Source organism: Pristiophorus japonicus, chromosome 9 (genome assembly GCF_044704955.1).
Source record: "Pristiophorus japonicus isolate sPriJap1 chromosome 9, sPriJap1.hap1, whole genome shotgun sequence".
Classification (NCBI taxonomy): Eukaryota; Metazoa; Chordata; class Chondrichthyes; family Pristiophoridae; genus Pristiophorus; species Pristiophorus japonicus.
In genome coordinates this window covers 4,233,453-4,252,777 of record NC_091985.1, presented here as the reverse complement: position 1 = coordinate 4,252,777, position 19,325 = coordinate 4,233,453, and the positions used below count along the sequence as shown (strand labels likewise).

At 52.5% G+C, this 19,325-nt stretch overlaps 2 protein-coding genes across 6 annotated transcripts in view; both read left to right on the top strand.

Annotated features, from left to right (window-relative positions):
• Positions 1–15,057, top strand: part of LOC139272918 (E3 ubiquitin/ISG15 ligase TRIM25-like) — a 59,514-nt gene extending 44,457 nt beyond the window's left edge. For 3 of the 4 annotated variants that reach the window (XM_070889027.1, XM_070889024.1, XM_070889022.1), the window contains 2 exons: positions 12,794–12,858; positions 14,860–15,057. In XM_070889027.1, the coding sequence (XP_070745128.1) occupies positions 12,794–12,858; positions 14,860–14,886 (92 nt within the window). In that variant the 3' untranslated portion in view covers positions 14,887–15,057. Of the gene's footprint in view, positions 1–12,793; positions 12,859–14,859 lie in introns of those variants that run through there. The other variant, XM_070889026.1, reaches the window with a different exon arrangement.
• Positions 15,058–16,660: 1,603 nt separating this feature from the next.
• LOC139272917 (E3 ubiquitin-protein ligase TRIM65-like) overlaps positions 16,661–19,325 on the top strand; it is a 31,529-nt gene continuing 28,864 nt past the window's right edge. For both annotated transcript variants that reach the window (XM_070889021.1, XM_070889020.1), the window contains exon 1: positions 16,661–17,056. In XM_070889021.1, coding sequence (XP_070745122.1) covers positions 16,679–17,056 — 378 coding nt within the window. In that variant the 5' untranslated portion in view covers positions 16,661–16,678. The remainder of the gene's footprint in view (positions 17,057–19,325) is intronic.

The following is a 19,325-nucleotide window of genomic DNA, read 5'->3' as shown; positions in this document are numbered from 1 at the left end:
ATACAGGTCCATCATAACTTCCTTACTTTTGTACTCTATGCCTCTATTTCTGAAGCCCAGGATCCCGTAAGCTTTTGTGACCGCTTTCTCAAACTGCCCTGTCCCCTTCAACGATTTGTCTCTCTGTTCCCGCACCTCCTTTAGGATTGTACCCTTTAGTTTATATTGTCTCTCCTCATTCTTCCCACCAAAATGTATCACTTCGCCCTTCTTTGTACTGACTTTCATCTGCGCCGTGTCCGCCCATTCCAGCAGCCTGTTTACATCCCGAGACACTGGGCCTGAAACCCACAGCGAAAGCGTGAGCAACAGGCACCTTGCAAAAGGTCACCAATGTTCAAACAGAAAATGCAAATGGCAGAGGCCATTGACTGAGTCTGGTCTGTCCGATTCATTTAACTCAATGCGTCAGTCTTGTTCGAAGTTGGCATGTGTGCACGAAGTGTGACATCAACCGAGGAGGTAAACCACACGGCCTTGCTCAACAGTTCCAAGGTCAATCAGACCCACTCCCGAGATTCAGCACATAATCCAGGCTCATGGTCAGAGGGGCAGTACTGAAGGAGCGCCGCACTGTCGGAGGGGCAGTACTGAAGGAGCGCCGCACTGTCGGGGGGGCAGTACTGAAGGAGCGCCGCACTGTCGGGGGGGCAGTACTGAAGGAGCGGCGCACTGTCGGAGGGGCAGTACTGAGGGAGCCCCGCACTGTCGGAGGGGCAGTACTGAGGGAGTGCCGCACTGTTGGAGGGGCAGTACTGAGGGAGCATCGCACTGTCGGAGGGGCAGTACTGAAGGAGCGGCGCACTGTCGGAGGGGCAGTACTGAGGGAGCGCCGCACTGTCAGAGGGGCAGTACTGAGGGAGCGTCGCTCTGTCGGAGGGGCAATACTGAGGGAGCGGCGCACTGTCGGAGGGGCAGTACTGAGGGAGCACTACAATGTCGGAGGGGCAGTGCTGAGGGAGCGGCGCACTGTCGGAGGGGCAGTGCTGAGGGAGTGCTGCACTGTCGGAGGGGCAGTACTGAGGGAGCGCTGCACTGTCGGAGGGGCAGTACTGAGGGAGTGCTGCACTGTCGGAGGGGCAATGCTGAGGGAGCGGCGCACTGTCGGAGGGGCAGTACTGAGGGAGTGCCGCACTGTTGGAGGGGCAGTACTGAGGGAGCACCGCACTGTCGGAGGGGCAGTACTGAGGGAGTGCTGCACTGTCGGAGGGGCAGTACTGAGGGAGTGCTGCACTGTCGGAGGGGCAATGCTGAGGGAGCGGCGCACTGTCGGAGGGGCAGTACTGAGGGAGTGCTGCACTGTTGGAGGGGCAGTGCTGAGGGAGCGGCGAACTGTTGGAGGGGCAGTACTGAGGGAGCGGCGCACTTTCAGAGGGGCAGTACTGAGGGAGTGCCGCACTGTCGGAGGGGCAATACTGAGGGAGTGCCGCACTGTTGGAGGGGCAGTACTGAGGGAGCACTGCACTGTCACACGTGCTGGCTATCGAATGAGAAGTTAAACCGATGTTGCCTCTACCCTCTCAACTGGATTCCACGACTATTTAAAGACAACGGGAGCTCTCCCAATGTCCTCACCAATACCTTCCCCTCAGCCAACCTCACTAAAAGTCAGATAATCTTCTCATTATTACGTCGCTGTTTGTGCGAGCTTGCTGTGCATAAAGTGGTTCTGCGTTTGCTACATTGCAACAGTGACTGCACTTTATTGGGACGTACTGAGGTCGTGAAAAGCACGGCATAAATGCAAGTTCTTTCCTTCGATATTCGAACGTCATGTGACTAGCGGGTCATGTGACTAGCGGGCCGTGTGACTAACGGACCATGTGACTAACGGGCCGTGTGCAATATGAACCATCAAGGACTCTCTCTGCTGCTTTAATCCACTGAGGGAGGTGAATGGTCACAGGGACATCTGACCAGAGCAGCAAACACTATCGCTCCAGGATTATCTCAAGTGATGCTCCCCACAGGGCCGGCCAACGTCTGCAAGCCTCTTCCCCACCCCCCCCAGCTCGGCCCTTGCTGTAGTCCACCGCCACTGTCCAAGGCTCGGTTCAGTACCGTCCAGGGGGTGTTCGAGCATCTGTTGAGAAGCTGTTTTACTGACCCTGGTCTCACATCTCCTTCTGTCCACGCAGATGACGTGTCCACGTCGGAAGGCCCTGCACCATGGAGCGGGCAGGAGCAGGAGCCCATGGGAGAGGAGGAGGAATGGTCCAGGGGCCAGACGGGACTGTGCACAGCGGGCGATGGAGGGGAAGGCCAAACCGACGTCAGCTCCTGTCCGGGAACGTTCACCGGACCTTCGCGCAAGAGAAAGAGGTCGATGGAGGAGGAGGACAATGTGGAGAACGAGACCCATTCACACCATCAATGTGGAGCAGACTGCGTGATGGCCCAAGAGTCCCTGAGAGGGGCAGGGGCAGGGTCAGAGGTCACATCAGGGTCAGGGTTAGGGTCGCAGGCCGCATCAGAGTCAGGGGCAGGGTCAGGGTTCGGGTTGGAGGCTGCATCAGGGGCAGGGTCAAGGTCAGAGGCAGGGTTAAGGTCACAGGCCGCATCAGGGTTAGGGTCGGAGGCCGCATCAGGGTCAGGGGCTGGGTCAGGGGCCGGAGCAGGGTCAGGGTTAGGGTCAGAGGCTGCATCAGGCACAGGGTTAGGGTCAGAGGCCGCATCAGGGTTAGGGGCAGGGTTAGGGTCAGAGGCCGCATCAAGGTCAGCGGCAAGGTTAGGGTCGGAGGCCGCATCAGGGTCAGGGGCAGGGTTAGGGTCAGAGGCGGCATCAGGGTCGGAGGCAGTGTTAGGGTCGGAGGGCGCATCAGGGTCAGGGGCCGGAGCAGGGTCAGAGGCCGGGCCAGAATCAGCAGATCCTGAGGACATACGGAGAGACATCCAGGCCGGATTTGGCCAGCTCCACAGTGACCTCATGTCGATACAGCACTTGATGCGGAATGGGTGTGAGCAACTGGTGGAACAGGTGTCTATTGTCATCAACCTGCTCACTAACCTAGTGCAACAGCTCCCTCCCTTCCTCCTGCACTGCTCAAACCCTGCCTCGCAGCCTTCCCCCCACAACTCCCAGAGCTGAGGGGGCAAACTCCACCTCCCACAGCGAACAATCGCTTCAGGCTGACATGCAGAAGACCCTGACGATCAAACCTCAACACTCGAACACCTGAGGATCCAAGGCCTTCATCCTCTGGGATCTGATCAAGAGAATAAATATACCTTTCCCGACAGGAGCACATTTTCAATAAATTCTGTCTCTTCACCCTCTTATCCAACTGCTCACATTTTCTTACTCAATTAGTATCACACACACTCGCTCCCACTGCCCCGCGCTCTCCCGCACTCACTGATTGGGGGTCCCAGCAGTGTGATCAACCCTTTTTGGTTCTTCAATTCGACCTACATGGCTCCGTTTGATGATCCCTCTAGCATATTGTTGTGTTCCTAACACAGATGAGGCTGCACACAGGGAGGTTAAAGTAACAGTGACCTCAGTCTTTATTCAGAAACTCTAGAGTGAGGAACATGGCTTATATACAGTGCTCCCAAGGGATGCTGGGATCCCTTGGGACTTCAGGGGATGAGCTTCCTGGTGGCGGAACATGGGAGTGCATGCTTTACACAACATCACTCCCCCGCCAAAGTCAAAGTGAAAACTATTTACCAGGTGAGGCGGTCGGGAGCCTTTCTTTCCCTGGTGGACCGCCTCGGTACAAATGTCTGTTCTGGTGTGTTGGCTGTGTCCTCGCTGGGCTGGTGTGTTGTTGGCCCAGCAGGACTGCTAGGTGAGCCTGGCCTTGCTGGGCTATTGGGCGTGATGGGTTTGATTTCCTGGTGTCGTTGATCCTTTGGGTGTGTGTTGTGGGCTCGAAAAAGGTGGTGTCTGCTGTGGGTTGTTCAGGGCAGTCTGTGAACCGCAGCCTCGTTTGGTCCAGGTGCTTTCTGCAAATTTATCCATTGTCTAGTTTGACTACAAACACCCTACTCCCTTCTTTAGCTATCACCGTGCCTGCGATCCACTTGGGACCATGTCCATAGTTTAGCACATACACAGGGTCATTCAGATCAATTTCCCGTGACACAGTGGCGCGACCATCGTTTACATTTTGTTGCTGCCGCCTGCTCTCTACCTGATCATGCAGGTTGGGATGAACCAGCGAGAGTCTGGTTTTAAGTGTCCTTTTCATGAGCAGCTCAGCCGGGGGCACCCCTGTGAGCGAGTGGGGTCTCGTGCGGTAGCTGAGCAGTACTCGGGACAGGCGGGTTTGGAGTGAGCCTTCTGTGACTTGTTTAAGGCTCTGTTTGATTGTTTGTACTGCCCGCTCTGCCTGCCCATTGGAGGCTGGTTTAAACGGGGCCGAGGTGACATGTTTGACCCCATTGCGGGTCATGAATTCTTTAAATTCGGCACTGGTGAAACATGGCCCATTGTCACGGACCAGTATGTCAGGCAGGCCGTGGGTGGCAAACATGGTCCTCAGGCTTTCAATGGTGGCGGTGGCGGTGCTTCCCGACATTATTTCACATTCAATCCATTTTGAAAAAGCATCCACCACTACCAGGAACATTTTACCGAGAAACGGGCCCGCATAGTCGACATGGATCCTCGACCATGGTCTGGAGGGCCAGGACCACAAACTTCGTGGTGCCTCAACTGAGCACACAAGCTGCATTGCCGTACACAAGACTCTCAGTCAGAGTCGATACCGGGCCACCGCACGTGGGATCTGGCTATCGCTTTCATCGTTACTATAGCCGGGTGTGTGCTGCGGAGATCCGAGATGAACATCTCCCTGCTCTTTTTGGGTAGCACTACGCGGTTACCCCACAACAGGCAGTCTGTCTGAATGGACAGCTCGTCCTTTCGCCACTGGAACGGCTTGATTAGATCTTGCATTTCAACAGGGATGCTGGCCCAGCTCCCATGCAGTACACAGTTTTTTACTAGGGATAGCAGAGGATCTTGGCTGGTCCAAGTCCTAATCTGGCGGGCCGTGACAGGTGATTTATCATTTTCAAAAGCTTCCATGACCATCAACAAGTCTGCGGGCTGCGCCACCATCAACAAGTTTGCAGGCTGTGCCATTTCCACCCCCGTGGTGGGCAATGGTAGCCGACTGAGAGCATCCGTTCTCGGTGTCTGGCCTGTGGCAGATGGTATAGTTATACGCTGATAGCGCGTGTGCCCACCTTTGTATGTGGGCTGAGGCATTAGTATTTATCCCCTTGTTTTCAGCGAACAGGGATGTGAGGGGCTTGTGATCGGTTTCCATGTCAAATTTGAGGCCAAACAGGTCTTTACCCAAACACACACGCTGATGCCTCTTTCTCAATCATGCTGTAGGCCCTCTCGGCCTTACACAAGCTCCTGGAGGCATAGGCGACAGGCTGCAACTTCCCCGCAACGTTAGCTTGTTGTAATACACACCCGACTCCGTACGACAACGTGTCACATGCTAGCACAAGTCTTTTACCCGGGATATACAATACAAGCAGCTTGTTGGAGCATAAAATGTTTCTGGCTTTCTCAAAAGCAATTACTTGGTTTGTTCCCCATACCCAGTTCTCACCTTTGCGCAATAACACATGCAGGGGCTCTAAGAGGGTGCTTAACCCCGGTAGGAAGTTACCAAAATAGTTGAGGAGTCCCAGGAACGACCGCAGCTCCGTGACGTTCTGTGGCCTGGGCACGTTCCTGATAGCCTCCTTGCATTGAAGTATATACCATTTAGCACAGCCAGACCTCCTTGTTGACTACTTTCTAGACCTTGTTTCCTCTGTCCTTCAAATTCACTTTCTACATTTTTGCTTTCTAATTCCAGCTTTACTCCCCTCCCTACTGAATCTATTCTCCGGTTCCCATCCCCCTGCCAAGCTAGTTTAAACCCTCCCCAACAGTACTAGCAAACCCCCCCTGCGAGGATATTGGTCCTGGCTCTGTTGAGGTGCTGTCCGGCTTGTACAGGTCCCACCTCCCCCAGAAACAGTCCCATTGCCTCAGGAATTTAAAGCCCTCCCTCCTGCACCATCTCTCCAGCCATGTATTCATCTGCTCTATCCTCCTATTTCTGTACTCACTAGCTCGTGGCACCGGCAGTAATCCCAAGATTACTACCTTTGAGGTCCTGCTTTTTAATCTCTCTCCTAGTTCCCTAAACTCTGCCTGCAGGACCTCATCCCTCTTCCTACCCATGTCATTGGTCCCGATATGGACCATGACCTCTGGCTGTTCACCCTCTCCCCCCAGAATGCCCTGCAGCCGCTCAGTGACATCCTTGACCCTGGCACCAGGGGGGCAACACACCATCCTGGAGTCAGGTCTGCGGCCGCAGAAACGCCTGTCTGCTCCCCTGACTATCGAATCCCCTACCACTATAGCTCTTCCATTCTTCTTTCTCCCTCCCCTGTGCAGCTGAGCCACCCGTGGTGCCGTGGACTTGGCTCTGGCTGCCCTCCCCAGAGCCACCATCACCCCCACCAATACTCAGAACAGAATACCGGTTGGAGAGCGAGATGGACTCAGGGGACTCCTGCACTACCTGCCTAGTCCTCCCCTTCTGTCCGGTGATCACCCACTCCCTCTCTGCCTGCACACTCTTAAGCTGCGGAATGACCACCTCTAGAAACGTGCTGTCCACGTGGCTCTCAGTCTCACGGGTGCACCGCAGTGACTCCAGCCGCAGGGCTCCAGCTCCGAAACGCAGAGCTCGAGTTGTTGCTGCTGGAGACACCTCCTGCACACGTGTTCGTCCCAGCTGCGCGAAGCGTTTAGGACTTCCCACATGCCACAGGATGTGCAATCCTCGGGACTGAGCTGTCCTGCCATCCCTCTAGTTATTTAACTATGAACTAAACTATGAACTATTTGATTATGAAATAAAGTTAACACTAGAAGACAAAAACACTCACCCGCTACTCACCAATCAACTGTTTCCCCTGAGCCGAAGTCACTTTGACGTCACACTGTTGATTTTTTGCCTCTGTTATAACACAAAGCACTACACATAGTGTGGGCAAAAAACTACAACTCCTTCCCCCTCTTCTCCCAATTCCCAATCTTTCCAAATTCCCAAATTCACCACTCTGTTTAAATCACTCCCTTTAAGACCGCTCTGTGCAGACCACCACTCTACTCTGAAAAACTGTTGACTTTTATACTCTGAAGAGCTAAACCCAATTTATAAGTGTTAACTCAGCTCCCCTATTCCCTGTGATTAACACCTATTCAAGACAGCTGACTGACAGTTAACTGCCACTGAACTACAGTTTTAAAGTTCTAGGTTTAAATCAAAATGTTAAAATTTAATTTCAGAAAGGGACAGAATGTACAAAGATAAGAGTGGACCAGAAAGTCGAGTCAGAGTAGGGAAAAGTGATACAAAGACAAAGTTAAAAGCTCTTTATCTGAACACACGCAGCATTCCTAACAAAATAAACACAAATAGATATAAATGGGTTTGATCTGATGGCCATTACAGAGACGTGGTTGCAAGGTGACCAAGGCTGGGAACTGAATATTCAGGGGTATTTGACAATTCTGAAGGATAGACAGAAAGGAAAAGGAGGTGGGGTACCACTGTTAATAACAGATGAGATCAGTGCATTAGCGAGAAACGATATTGGCTCAGAAGATCAAGATGTAGAATCAGTTTGGGTGGCGATAAGGAATAATAAGGAGAAAAAAGTCACTGGTGGGCGTAGTCTATAGGCCCCCTAACAGTAGCTACCCTGTAGGACGGAGCATAAATCAAGAAATAATGGAGGCTTGTAAGAAAGGTACGGCAATCATCATGGGCGAATTTAATCTTGGTATTAATTGGACAAATCAAATTGGCAAAGGTAGCCTTGAGGAAGAGTTCATGGAGTGCATGTGGGATGGTTTCTTGGAACAACATGTTGTGGAACCAACCAGGGAACAGACTATCTTAGATCTGGTAATGTGTAATGAGTCTGGATTAATTAATGATCTCGTAGTGAAGGATCCTCTGGAAGAATTACCATAGCATGGCAGAATTTCAAATTGAGGGTGAGAAAGTTGTGTCTCAAACTAGTGTCCTGAACTTAAATAAAGGCGATTACAAAGGTATGAAGGTAGAGCTGGATAAAGTGGATTGGGAAAATATATTAAAGTGTAAGACTGTAGAAAAGCAGTGGCAAATATTTAAGGAAATATCTCATAACTCTCAGCAAAGTTATATTCCAATGTGAAAGAAAGACTAAGAGAAGGGAGAACCATCCATGGCTAACTAAGGAAGTTAAGGATGGTATCAAATTGAAAACAAAGGCATACAATGTTACGAAGACAGTGGGAGGCCAGAGGATTGGGAAATTTTTAGAAACCAGCAAAGGACGACTAAAAATTAATAAAGAGGCAGAAGATAGATTATGAGAGTAAACTAGCAAGAAATATAAAAACAGACAGTAAGAGCTTCTCCAGGTATATAAAAAGGAAGAGAGTAGCTAAAGTAAACATTGGTCCCTTAGAGGATGAGACTGGGGAATTAATAATGGGGAACAGGGAAATGGCAGAGACTTTGAACAAATATTGTATCAGGTCTTCAAGGTAGAGGAAACTAAAAGCATCCCAATAATAACACTGGGGGTAACACTGGGGGGACCATGTGGGGAACACTGGGGGTAACATTGGGGGAACATGGGGGTAACACTAGGATAACACTGGGGGGAACATGGGGGTAACACTGGGGGGAACACTAGGATAACACTGGGGGAACATGGGGGTGACACTGGGGGGAACATGGGGGCGTAACACTGGGGGGATCATGGGGGCATAACACTTGGGGTAACACTGGGGGATAACACTGGGTGGAACATGGGGGGAACACTGGGGGTAACACTGGGGGGAACATGGAGGTAACACTAGGATAACACTGGGGGGAACATGGACGGTAACACTGGGGGAAATATGGGGCCGTATCACTGGGGGTAACACTGGGGGAAACACTGGGGGTAACACTGAGGGAAACATGGGGGCGTAACACTGGGGTGTAACACTGGGACGTAACACTGGGGGGGTAACACTGGGGCGTAACTCTGGGGGTAACACTGGGGGGGGTAACACTGTGGATAACACTGGGGGGAACATGGGAGTGACACTTGGGGTAAAACTGGGGGGAACATGGGGGCGTAACACTGAGGGTAACATTGGGGGTGACACTGGGGGTAACACTGGGGTGTAACAGTGGGGGTAACACTGGGGGTAAGATGGGGGGTAACACTGGGGTTAACACTGGGGGTAACACTGGGGGTGACACTGTGGGTAACACTGGGATGTAACACTGGGGGTAACACTGGGAGGTAACACTGGGTGGTAACACTGGGGGATGACACTGGGTAACACTGGGGTGTAACAGTGGGGGTAACACTGGGGGTGAGACTGGGGGTAACACTGGGAGTGACACTGGGGTGTGACACTGTGGGTAACACTGGCGGGTAACACTGGTGGGTAACACTGGGGGGGTGACACTGGGGGTAACACTGGGGGTGACACTGGGGGGGGGGACTATGCTCTGTATCTCTGTGTATTTAGGTGATTCCATCTGGAGGCTCGGGGAATCGAGGGATGTGGGGATTGGGTGGGAAGTTGCAGTTGAGGTCAATGATCAGCTGTGATCTTATGGAATGGAGAAGCAGGCTCAAGGGGCGATATGGTCGACTCCTGCTCCTGCTCCTGATTCTTGTTATCTGGTGATCTGGTGATCTGGTGATCTTACACATTTCCTGTTGCATGAACTTACTGTCACCTTCTCGTTGCACTTTGGCTCAACGTAAAGCAGCAAATCGGAGCTGATGAGGTTGTGAAGGTACGAATTAAAAATGGGAAAATTGGCTAGAAAACAACAACTTGATTTTATATAGCGCCTTTAATGCAGCAAGAAGTAGGTTTTAAGGAGGAATGAGAGGCAGAGAGGTTTAGGCAGGGAATTCCAGAGCTTGGGGCCAGGCAACAGAAGACACGGCCATGATGGTGGAACGATTATAATCAGGGATGTTCAGGAGGGCACAGAAACATAGGAACACAGAAAATAGGTGCAGGAGTAGGCCTTCGGCCCTTCGAGCCTGCACCACCATTCAATAAGATCATTCACCTCAGTACCCCTTTCCTGCTTTCTCTCCATACCCCTTGATCCCTTTAGCCGTAAGGGCCATATCTAACTCCCTCTTGAATATATCCAATGAACTGGCATCAACAACTCTCTGCGGCTGGGAATTCCACAGGTTAACAACTCTCTGAGTGAAGAAGTTTCTCCTCATCTCAGTCCTAAATGGCTTACCCCTTATCCGAAGACTATGTCTCCTGGTTCTGGACTTCCCCAACATCGGGAACATTCTTCCCGCATCTAACCTATCCAGTCCCGTCAGAATCTTATATGTTTCTATGGGATCCCTTCTCATCCTTCTAAACTCCAGTGAATACAGGCCCAGTTGATCCAGTCTCTCCTCATATGACAGTCCAGCCATCCCAGGAATCAGTCTAGTGAACCTTCGCTGCACTCCCTCAATAGCAAGAACGTCCTTCCTCAGATTAAGAGACCAAAACTGAACACAATATTCCAGGTGAGGCCTCACTAAGGCCCTGTACAACTGCAGTAAGACCTCCCTGCTCCTATACTATAGGACCTCCCTGCTCCTATACTCAAATCCCCTAGCTATGAAATTAGAGGAGTGCAGACATCACAGGGGGTGTTGTGGGGCTGGAGGAGGGGCAAGGCCATGGAGGGATTTGAAAACAAGGATGAGAATTTTACATTTGATGCGGTGTCAGACCGGGAACCAATGTATTTCAGCGAGCACAGGGGGGTGATGGGTGAGCGGGACTTGGTGCGTGTTAGGACACGGGCAGCCGAGTTTTGGATAAGCTCACGTTTACGTAGAGTAGAAAGTGGGAGGCCAGCCAGGAGTGTGTTGGAATAGTCAAGTCTGGAGGTAATGAGGGCTTCAGCAGCGGATGAGCTGAGGCAGGAGCGGAGACGGGCGATGTTACGGAGACGGAATTGGCAATCTTGGAACCTCTACTAATGAGAAACCGCTAAAGACGTATGAAAATAACCAAATCCTGAATGAGGCAACCAGGAAGAAAAATTAGAAAATTAATCAATTAAATCGCACAACACTTTTTGAAAGAGATTTTTCTGCCATTATTTTCTTTGCACCTGAATATTCCAATGGTCAAAGTAAACAGGTTAAAAAAATTTGACAAAAAGAGGTTCCATTTACCCATTAATTCGCTTTTTGCCTCTGCGAGTATCTTCATCGCTGTTTCACCGCAAAGTCTCAGTTTATTCCGAAACCCTCCACGCACTCTGAGCACGTGCAGTTGTAAGAAACATAACATAAGAAATTGGAGCAGGAGTCGACCATACGACCCCTCGAGCCTGCTCCGCCATTCAATAAGATCATGGCTGATCCGATCATGGACTCAGCTCCACTTCCCTGTCCGCTCCCCATAACCCCTTATCCCCTTATCGCTCAGAAATCTGTCTATCTCTGCCTTAAATTTATTCAATGACCCAGCCTCCACAGCTCTCTCGGGCAGAGAATTCCACAGATTTACAACCCTCTGAGAGAAGAAATTCCTCCTCATCTCAGTTTTAAATAGGCGGCCCCTTATTCTGAGACTATGCCCCCTAGTTCTAGATTCCCCACTGAGTGGAACAGTCAATATTGCTGAGATAAGGAGGAAGGTGTGAGGAATTCAGAGTGTTGATAAATAGAGCGTAAAACTAGGATTGTTTACTGAGAGTCGTCTTCTCATTTGGAAGCTGTCCTACCTGAAACTTGGAACCAGAAGTCCTCCCAGACATGAGGGACCCCATCCCATTCCTCCCAGGTTCTGGGATCCCATCCCATTCCCCCAGACTCTGGGACCCCATCCCATTCCCCCCAGACTCTGGGACCCCATCCCATTCCCCCCAGAATCCGGGACCCCATCCCATTCCCCCCAGAGTCCAGGACCCCATCCCATTCCTCCCAGAGTCTGGGACCCCATCCCATTCCCTCCAGAGTCCGAGACCCTACCCCATTCCCCCCATGCTCCGGGAGCCCATCCCATTCCCCCCAGAGTCTGGGACCCCATCCCATTCCTCCCAGGCTCAGGGACCCCATCCCATTCCTCCCAGAGTCTGGGACCCCATCCCATTCCCCCCAGAGTCTGGGACCCCATCCCATTCCCCCCAGAGTCTGGGACCCTACCCCATTTCCCCCAGAGTCCGGGACCCCATCCCATTCCCCCCAGGCTCCGGGACCCCATCCCATTCCCCCCAGGCTCCAGGACCCCATCCCATTTCCCCCAGAGTCTGGGACCCCATCCCATTCCCCCCAGGCTCTGGGACCCCATCCCATTCCCCCCAGGCTCTGGGACCCCATCCCATTTCCCCCAGAGTCCAGACCCTATCCCAGGACTGTCAGGCACTGGGCCTCCTCACATGAATTCCAGCACCGAGCTCAGTGGGAAATCCTGCTGCTCGTTGGGATATCAACGACTGACTGTGAACAACAGCTGGCTCATTGGCTAGTGTTGGACAACAGGGTGTTAGTACTGTGTGTAGCCAGTGTGTCGGGTGAGAGACCGGACACTGTCCTGTGTATATTACAGGGTGTTACTCTGTGAACCCACAGTGTACTGTGACCATGCACCCTCCAGCGATGCCCTCAGTCTCTGTCGGTTCTGGTTTCCGGTGGGAGGCGAGTGGATAAGTTGCCTAACAGACAGATGAACAATGTTCACGACGTGATCTGCTGACTGTCCTCTTTCTGTTTATTGCAGACACCAATCAGATGTTGAGTCAGTGCCACAGCTGGCCAATCCCTGAACAGGCTTGCTATATCAATGTAAGTGAGGAGTTTGTGCGTGAATGTTACTGCAAATCCAGTATGATACCCTTCGATACCCCCAGGGGGCAGTGCTTGGGATTTACCCTGTGATACCCCCAGGGGGCAGTGTTTGGGATACCCTGTGATACCCCCAGGGGGCAGTGTTTGGGATACCCTGTGATACCCCCAGGGGGCAGTGCTTGGGATTTACCCTGTGATACCCCCAGGGGGCAGTGTTTGGGATACCCTGTGATATTCCCAGAGGGCAGTGTTTGGGAAACCCTGTGATACCCCCAGGGGGCAGTGTTTGGGATACCCTGTGATACCCCCAGGGGGCAGTGCTTGGGATTTACCCTGTGATACCCCCAGGGGGCAGTGTTTGGGATACCCTGTGATACCCCCAGGGGGCAGTGTTTGGGAAACCCTGTGATACCCCCAGGGGGCAGTGTTTGGGATTTACCCTGTGATACCCCCAGGAGGCGGTGTTTGGGATACCCTGTGATATCCCCAGGGGGCAGTGTTTGGGATACCCTGTGATACCCCCAGGGGGCAGGGTTTGGGATACCCTGTGATACCCCCAGGTGGCAGTGTTTGGGATTTACCCTGTGATACCCCAGGAGGCAGTGTTTGGGATACCCTGTGATACCCCCAGGGGGCAGTGTTTGGCATACCCTGTGATACCCCCAGGGGGCAGTGTTTGGGATACCCTGTGATACCCCCAGGGAGCAGTGCTTGGGATTTACCCTGTGATACCCCCAGGAGGCAGTGTTTGGGATACCCTGTGATACCCCCAGGAAACATTGTTTGGGAATACCCTGTGATACCCCCAGGGGGCAGTGTTTGGGATACCCTGTGATACCCCCAGGGAGCAGTGCTTGGGATTTACCCTGTGATACCCCCAGGAGGCAGTGTTTGGGATACCCTGTGATACCCCCAGGGGGCATTGTTTGGGAATACCCTGTGATACCCCCAGGGGGCAGTGTTTGGGATACCCTGTGATACCCCCAGGGGGCAGGGTTTGTGATTTACAACAACAACTTGTATTTATGTAGTGCAATGTCCCAATCAGATTCACAGGAGAGTTATGAGATTTTTTTTTAATTGACACTGAGCCACATAAGGAGAAATTAGGGCTGTTGACCAAAAGCTTGGTCAAAGAAGTAGGTTTTCATCAGAAATAGGAGCAGGAGTCGACCACACGGCCCTTCGAGCCTGCTCTGCCATTTAATAAGATCATGGCTGATCTAATGGTGGAATCAGCTTCCCATCATCATCACAGGCAGTCCCTCGGAGTCGAGGAGAACTTGGTTCCACTCTAAAAGTGAGTTTTTAGGTGGCTGACCGTCCAATCCGAGAGTGGCCTCAGCTCCACTTCCCTGTCCGCTCCCCATAACCCTCCACTCCCTCGCTCAAAAATCTGTCTATCTCCGCCTTAAATATATTCAATGTCCCAGCCTCCACAGCTCTCTGGGGCAGAGAATTCCACAGATTTACAACCCTCTGAGAGAAGAAATTCCTCCTCATCTCAGTTTTAAATGGGCGACACCTTGTTCTAAGACCATGCCCCCTAGTTCTAGATTCCCCCATCAGTGGAAACATCCTCTCTGCATCTATCTTGTCGAGCCCCCTCAGTATCTTATATGTTTCAATAAGATCCCCTCTCATTCTTCTAAACTCCAAGGAGTAGAGGCCCAACCTGTTCAACCTTTCCTCATAAGACACTTTAAGAAGGAGGAGAGGTAGAGAGGCGGAGAGGTTTAGCGAGGGAGTTCCAGAGCTAGGGGCCCAGGCAGCTGAAGGCACGGCCACCGATGGTGGAGCGATTATAATCAGGGATGCTCAAAAGGCGAGAATTAGAGGAGCTGGAGGTGATTACAGAGGTAGGGAGGGGCGAGGCCCTGTGATTCCCCACAGGGGGTGGTCAGACAACTCAAGGCAGCATTGCCCCAGAGATAGACGCCCCTCTATTACTCCCCTGGTCCCCGATAGCTGGTGTAAACTGCTCACCTTCCCCCACAGGTCCCCAGGAGCAGGATGCACTTCTGACAACCCAGGTGGTCAGTGCGGAGACGTGGGGCGAAGACCCTTTCCCTCGGTGAACGATGGTGGAGAGGATGTGGTGAGCACCAGCCGAGCTGCCTCCCGGAGTGCTGATGTCGCCCCATCACTATATTATAGATTGCTGTACAGAGTCCCTCATTAAACAAGCTGCAAAACCTGCCATTCTGGCCTCGTTACTCGGGAGGGCATGGGACCGGGGTGGAGGGGGAGAGGGGAGGGGCGGGGCAGGGGGAACGGAAAGGAGAGGGGAGAGGGAGAGGGGAGAGGGAAAGGGGCAAGGGGTAGGGGAGGAGAGGGGAGGGGGGAGAGGAGAGGGGGAGGGGAAGAGAAGGGGGAGGGAGAGGCAGAAATAACTGGTGCCCCTGCCCCTCCCCCTCCGGCTGGTATTTCAGGCCAGTTTCAGTTTCGATTCCGTAACAGCAGCTCCCGTAACCTGGGCTGTCACAGAGAGAGAGAGAGAGACAGAGAGCAACAGAGACAGAGAGAGAGAGGGGGATAGAGAGACAGAGAGAGAGAGAGAGAGAGAGCAACAGAGAGAGGGGGATAGAGAGAGAGACATACAGAGAGAGAGAGAGATAGAGACAGAGAGAGGGGGATAAAGAGAGAGAGACACAGAGAGAGAGAGAGGGGGATAGAGAGAGAGAGACACAGAGAGAGAGAGAGACAGAGACAGAGAGAGACAGAGAGAGAGGGGGGATAAAGAGAGAGGGACAGAGAGAGAGAGAGACAGAGAGGTATAGAGACAGAGACAGAGAGAGAAAGAGAGAGAGAGACAGAGAGGTATAGAGACAGAGACAGAGAGAGACACAGAGAGAGAGAGAGACAGACAGAGAGAGACAGAGAGAGAGGGGGGATAAAGAGAGAGGGACAGAGAGAGAGAGAGAGACAGAGAGGTATAGAGAGAGAGACAGAGAGAAAGAGAGAGAGAGACAGAGAGGTATAGAGACAGAGACAGAGAGAGACACAGAGAGAGAGAGACAGAGACAGAGAAAGACAGAGAGAGAGAGAGAGGGGGATAGAGAGAGAGACAGAGAGAGAGAGAGACAGAGAGGTATAGAGAGAGAGGGATAGAGACAGAGATCGAGAGAGGGATAGAGACAGAGAGAAAGAGAGAGAGATAGCGAGCGAGCGAAAGAGAGAGACAGAGAGGGATAGAGACAGAGAGATAGAGAGCGAGAGAGCTAAAGAGAGAGATAGAGAAAGAGAGGGATAGAAAGTGAGAGAGACAGAGATCGAGATAGAGTGGGGGATCGAGATAGAGGGACAGAGAGAGAGAGAGGTGATTAGAAAGGGAGAGGGAGTGAGATAGAGAGGATAGAGAGAGATAGAAAGAGGGGGATAGAGAGAAAGAGAGAGAGAGAAGATAGAGAGAGACAAATAGAGAGCGTGGTGATCATAGGCGGGCGGGAGCGAGAACGGTGTTTCACGGACGCAGTGAGTCGCAGGCTCGAGAGAGAGAGAGAGAGAGACAAGTAAGCGGATCCTTGGTGGGTCAGAGGGTCGGTGGCTGAGGGTCAGAGGGTCGGTGGGTGAGGGCCGCTGGGTGAGGGCTGGGTGAGGGTCGCTGGGTGAGGGTCGCTGGGTGAGGGTCACTGGGTGAGGGTCAGTGGCTGAGGGTTGGTGGGTGAGAGTCAGAGGGTCGGTGGGTGAGGGCCGCTGGGTGAGGGTCAGTGGCTGAGGGTTGGTGGGTGAGGGTCAGAGGGTCAGTGGGTGAGGGTCGGTGGGTGAGGGCTGGGTGAGGGTCGCTGGGTGAGGGCTGGTCAGTGAGTGAGGAAGGATGAACGTTCAGGATGAACTCTGCTGCCCGATTTGTTTGGAAAGTTTCCGTATTCCGGTGACCACGCCCTGCGGTCACAGTTTCTGCAACGAATGTATCTCGAAGCACTGGGACCGAGCGAACGGCGGCTACACCTGTCCCGACTGCCGACGGACCTACTCCAGCAGGCCCCAGCTCGCCAAAAGCATCACCCTGAGCCGGATTAGCGAGGCCCTGCGGGGAGAGGGATTCGCTCCCGGGACACGATGCCGGGCCCATGGCAGGGAGCTAGTCCTCTACTGTCGCATCGACCGACTTGCCATTTGCAGCCTGTGCGCCAACCAGGATCACAGAGACCATGACACCGTGACACTGGAGGAGGAGGCTGTACAGACACGGGTAACTACCGCTCACATCGTTAACTAGTGAGTAACTCACTGCCCTAGTGCACGCCCTATAACCAGAGTAACTCACACCCAGTGCACTCCCTATAACCAGAGTAACTCACTGGCCCAGTGCACTCCCTATAACCAGAGTAACTCACACCCAGTGCACTCCCTATAACCAGAGTAACTCACTGCCCTAGTGCACTCCCTATAACCAGAGTAACTCACACCCAGTGCACTCCCTATAACCAGAGTAACTCACTGCCCCATTGCACTCCCTATAACCAGAGTAACTCACTGCCCTAGTGCACTCCCTATAACCAGAGTAACTCACACCCAGTGCACTCCCTATAATCAGAGTAACTCACTGGCCCAGTGCACTCCCTATAACCAGAGTAACTCACACCCAGTGCACTCCCTATAACCAGAGTAACTCACTGCCCCAGTGCACTCCCTATAACCAGAGTAACTCACTGGCCCAGTGCACTCCCTATAACCAGAGTAACTCACACCCAGTGCACTCCATATAACCAGAGTAACTCACACCCAGTGCACTCCCTATAACCAGAGTAACTCACTGGCCCAGTGCACTCCGCATAACCAGAGTAACTCACTGGCCCAGTGCACTCCCTATAGCCAGAGTAACTCACTGCCCTAGTGCACTCCTTATAACCAGAGTAACTCACTGGCCCAGTGCACTCCCTATAGCCAGAGTAACTCACTGGCCCAGTGCACTCCGCATAACCAGAGTAACTCACACCCAGTGCACTCCGCATAACCAGAGTAACTCACTGGCCCAGTGCACTCCCTATAGCCAGAGTAACTCACTGCCCTAGTGCACTCCCTATAGCCAGAGTAACTCACTGGCCCAGTGCACTCCGCATAACCAGAGTAACTCACACCCAGTGCACTCCCTATAGCCAGAGTAACTCACTGCCCCAGTGCACTCCCTATAACCAGAGTAACTCACTGGCCAAGTGCACTCCGTATAACCAGAGTAACTCACACCCAGTGCACTCCCTACAGCCAGAGTAACTCACTGCCCCAGTGCACTCCCTATAACCAATGTAACTCAAACCCAGTGCACTCCCTATAACCAGAGTAACTCACTGGCCCAGTGCACTCCCTATAACCAGAGGAACTCACACCCAGTGCACTCCCTATAACCAGAGTAACTCACACCCAGTGCACTCCCTATAACCAGAGTAACTCACTGGCCCAGTGCACTCCCTATAACCAGAGTAACTCACACCCAGTGCACTCCCTATAACCAGAGTAACTCACACCCAGTGCACTCCCTATAACCAGAGTAACTCACTGGCCCAATGCACTCCCTATAACCAGAGTAACTCACACCCAGTGCACTCCCTATAACCAGAGTAACTCACTGCCCCAGTGCACTACCTATAACTAGAGTAACTCACTGGCGAAGTGCACTCCCTATAACTAGAGGGACTCTCTGGCCCAGTGCGTTCCCTATAACCAGATTAATTCTCAGGCCCAGTGCACTCCCTATTACCAGAGTAACTCATTGCCCCAGTGCACTCCCTATAACCAGAGTAACTCACACCCAGTGCACTCCCTATAACCAGAGTGACTCACTGCCCTAGTGCACTCCCTATAACCAGAGTAACTCACTGCCCCAGTGCACTCCCTATAACCAGAGTAACTCACACCCAATGCACTCCCTATAACCAGAGTAACTCACTGCCCCAGTGCACTCCCTATAATCAGAGTAACTCACTGCCCCAGTGCACTCCCTATAACCAGAGTAACTCACACCCAGTGCACTCCGTATAACCAGAGTAACCCATTGCCCCAGTGCACTCCCTATAACCAGAGTAACTCACTTCCCCAGTACACTCCCTATAACCAGAGTAACTCACTGGCCCAGTGCACTCCCTATTACCAGAATAATTCTCAGGCCCAGTGCACTCCCTATAACCAGAGTAACTCACTGGCCCAGTGCACTCCCTATAACCAGTGTAACTCACACCTAGTGCACTCCCTATAACCAGAGTAACTCACTGCCCCAGTACACGCCCTATAACCAGAGTAACTCACTGGCCCAGTGCACTCCCTATTACCAGAATAATTCTCAGGCCCAGTGCACTCCCTATAACCAGAGTAACTCACTGGCCCAGTGCACTCCCTATAACCAGTGTAACTCACACCCAGTGCACTCCCTATAACCAGAGTAACTCACTGGCCCAGTGCACTCCCTATAACCAGTGTAACTCACACCCAGTGCACTCCCTATAACCAGAGTAACTCACTGGCCC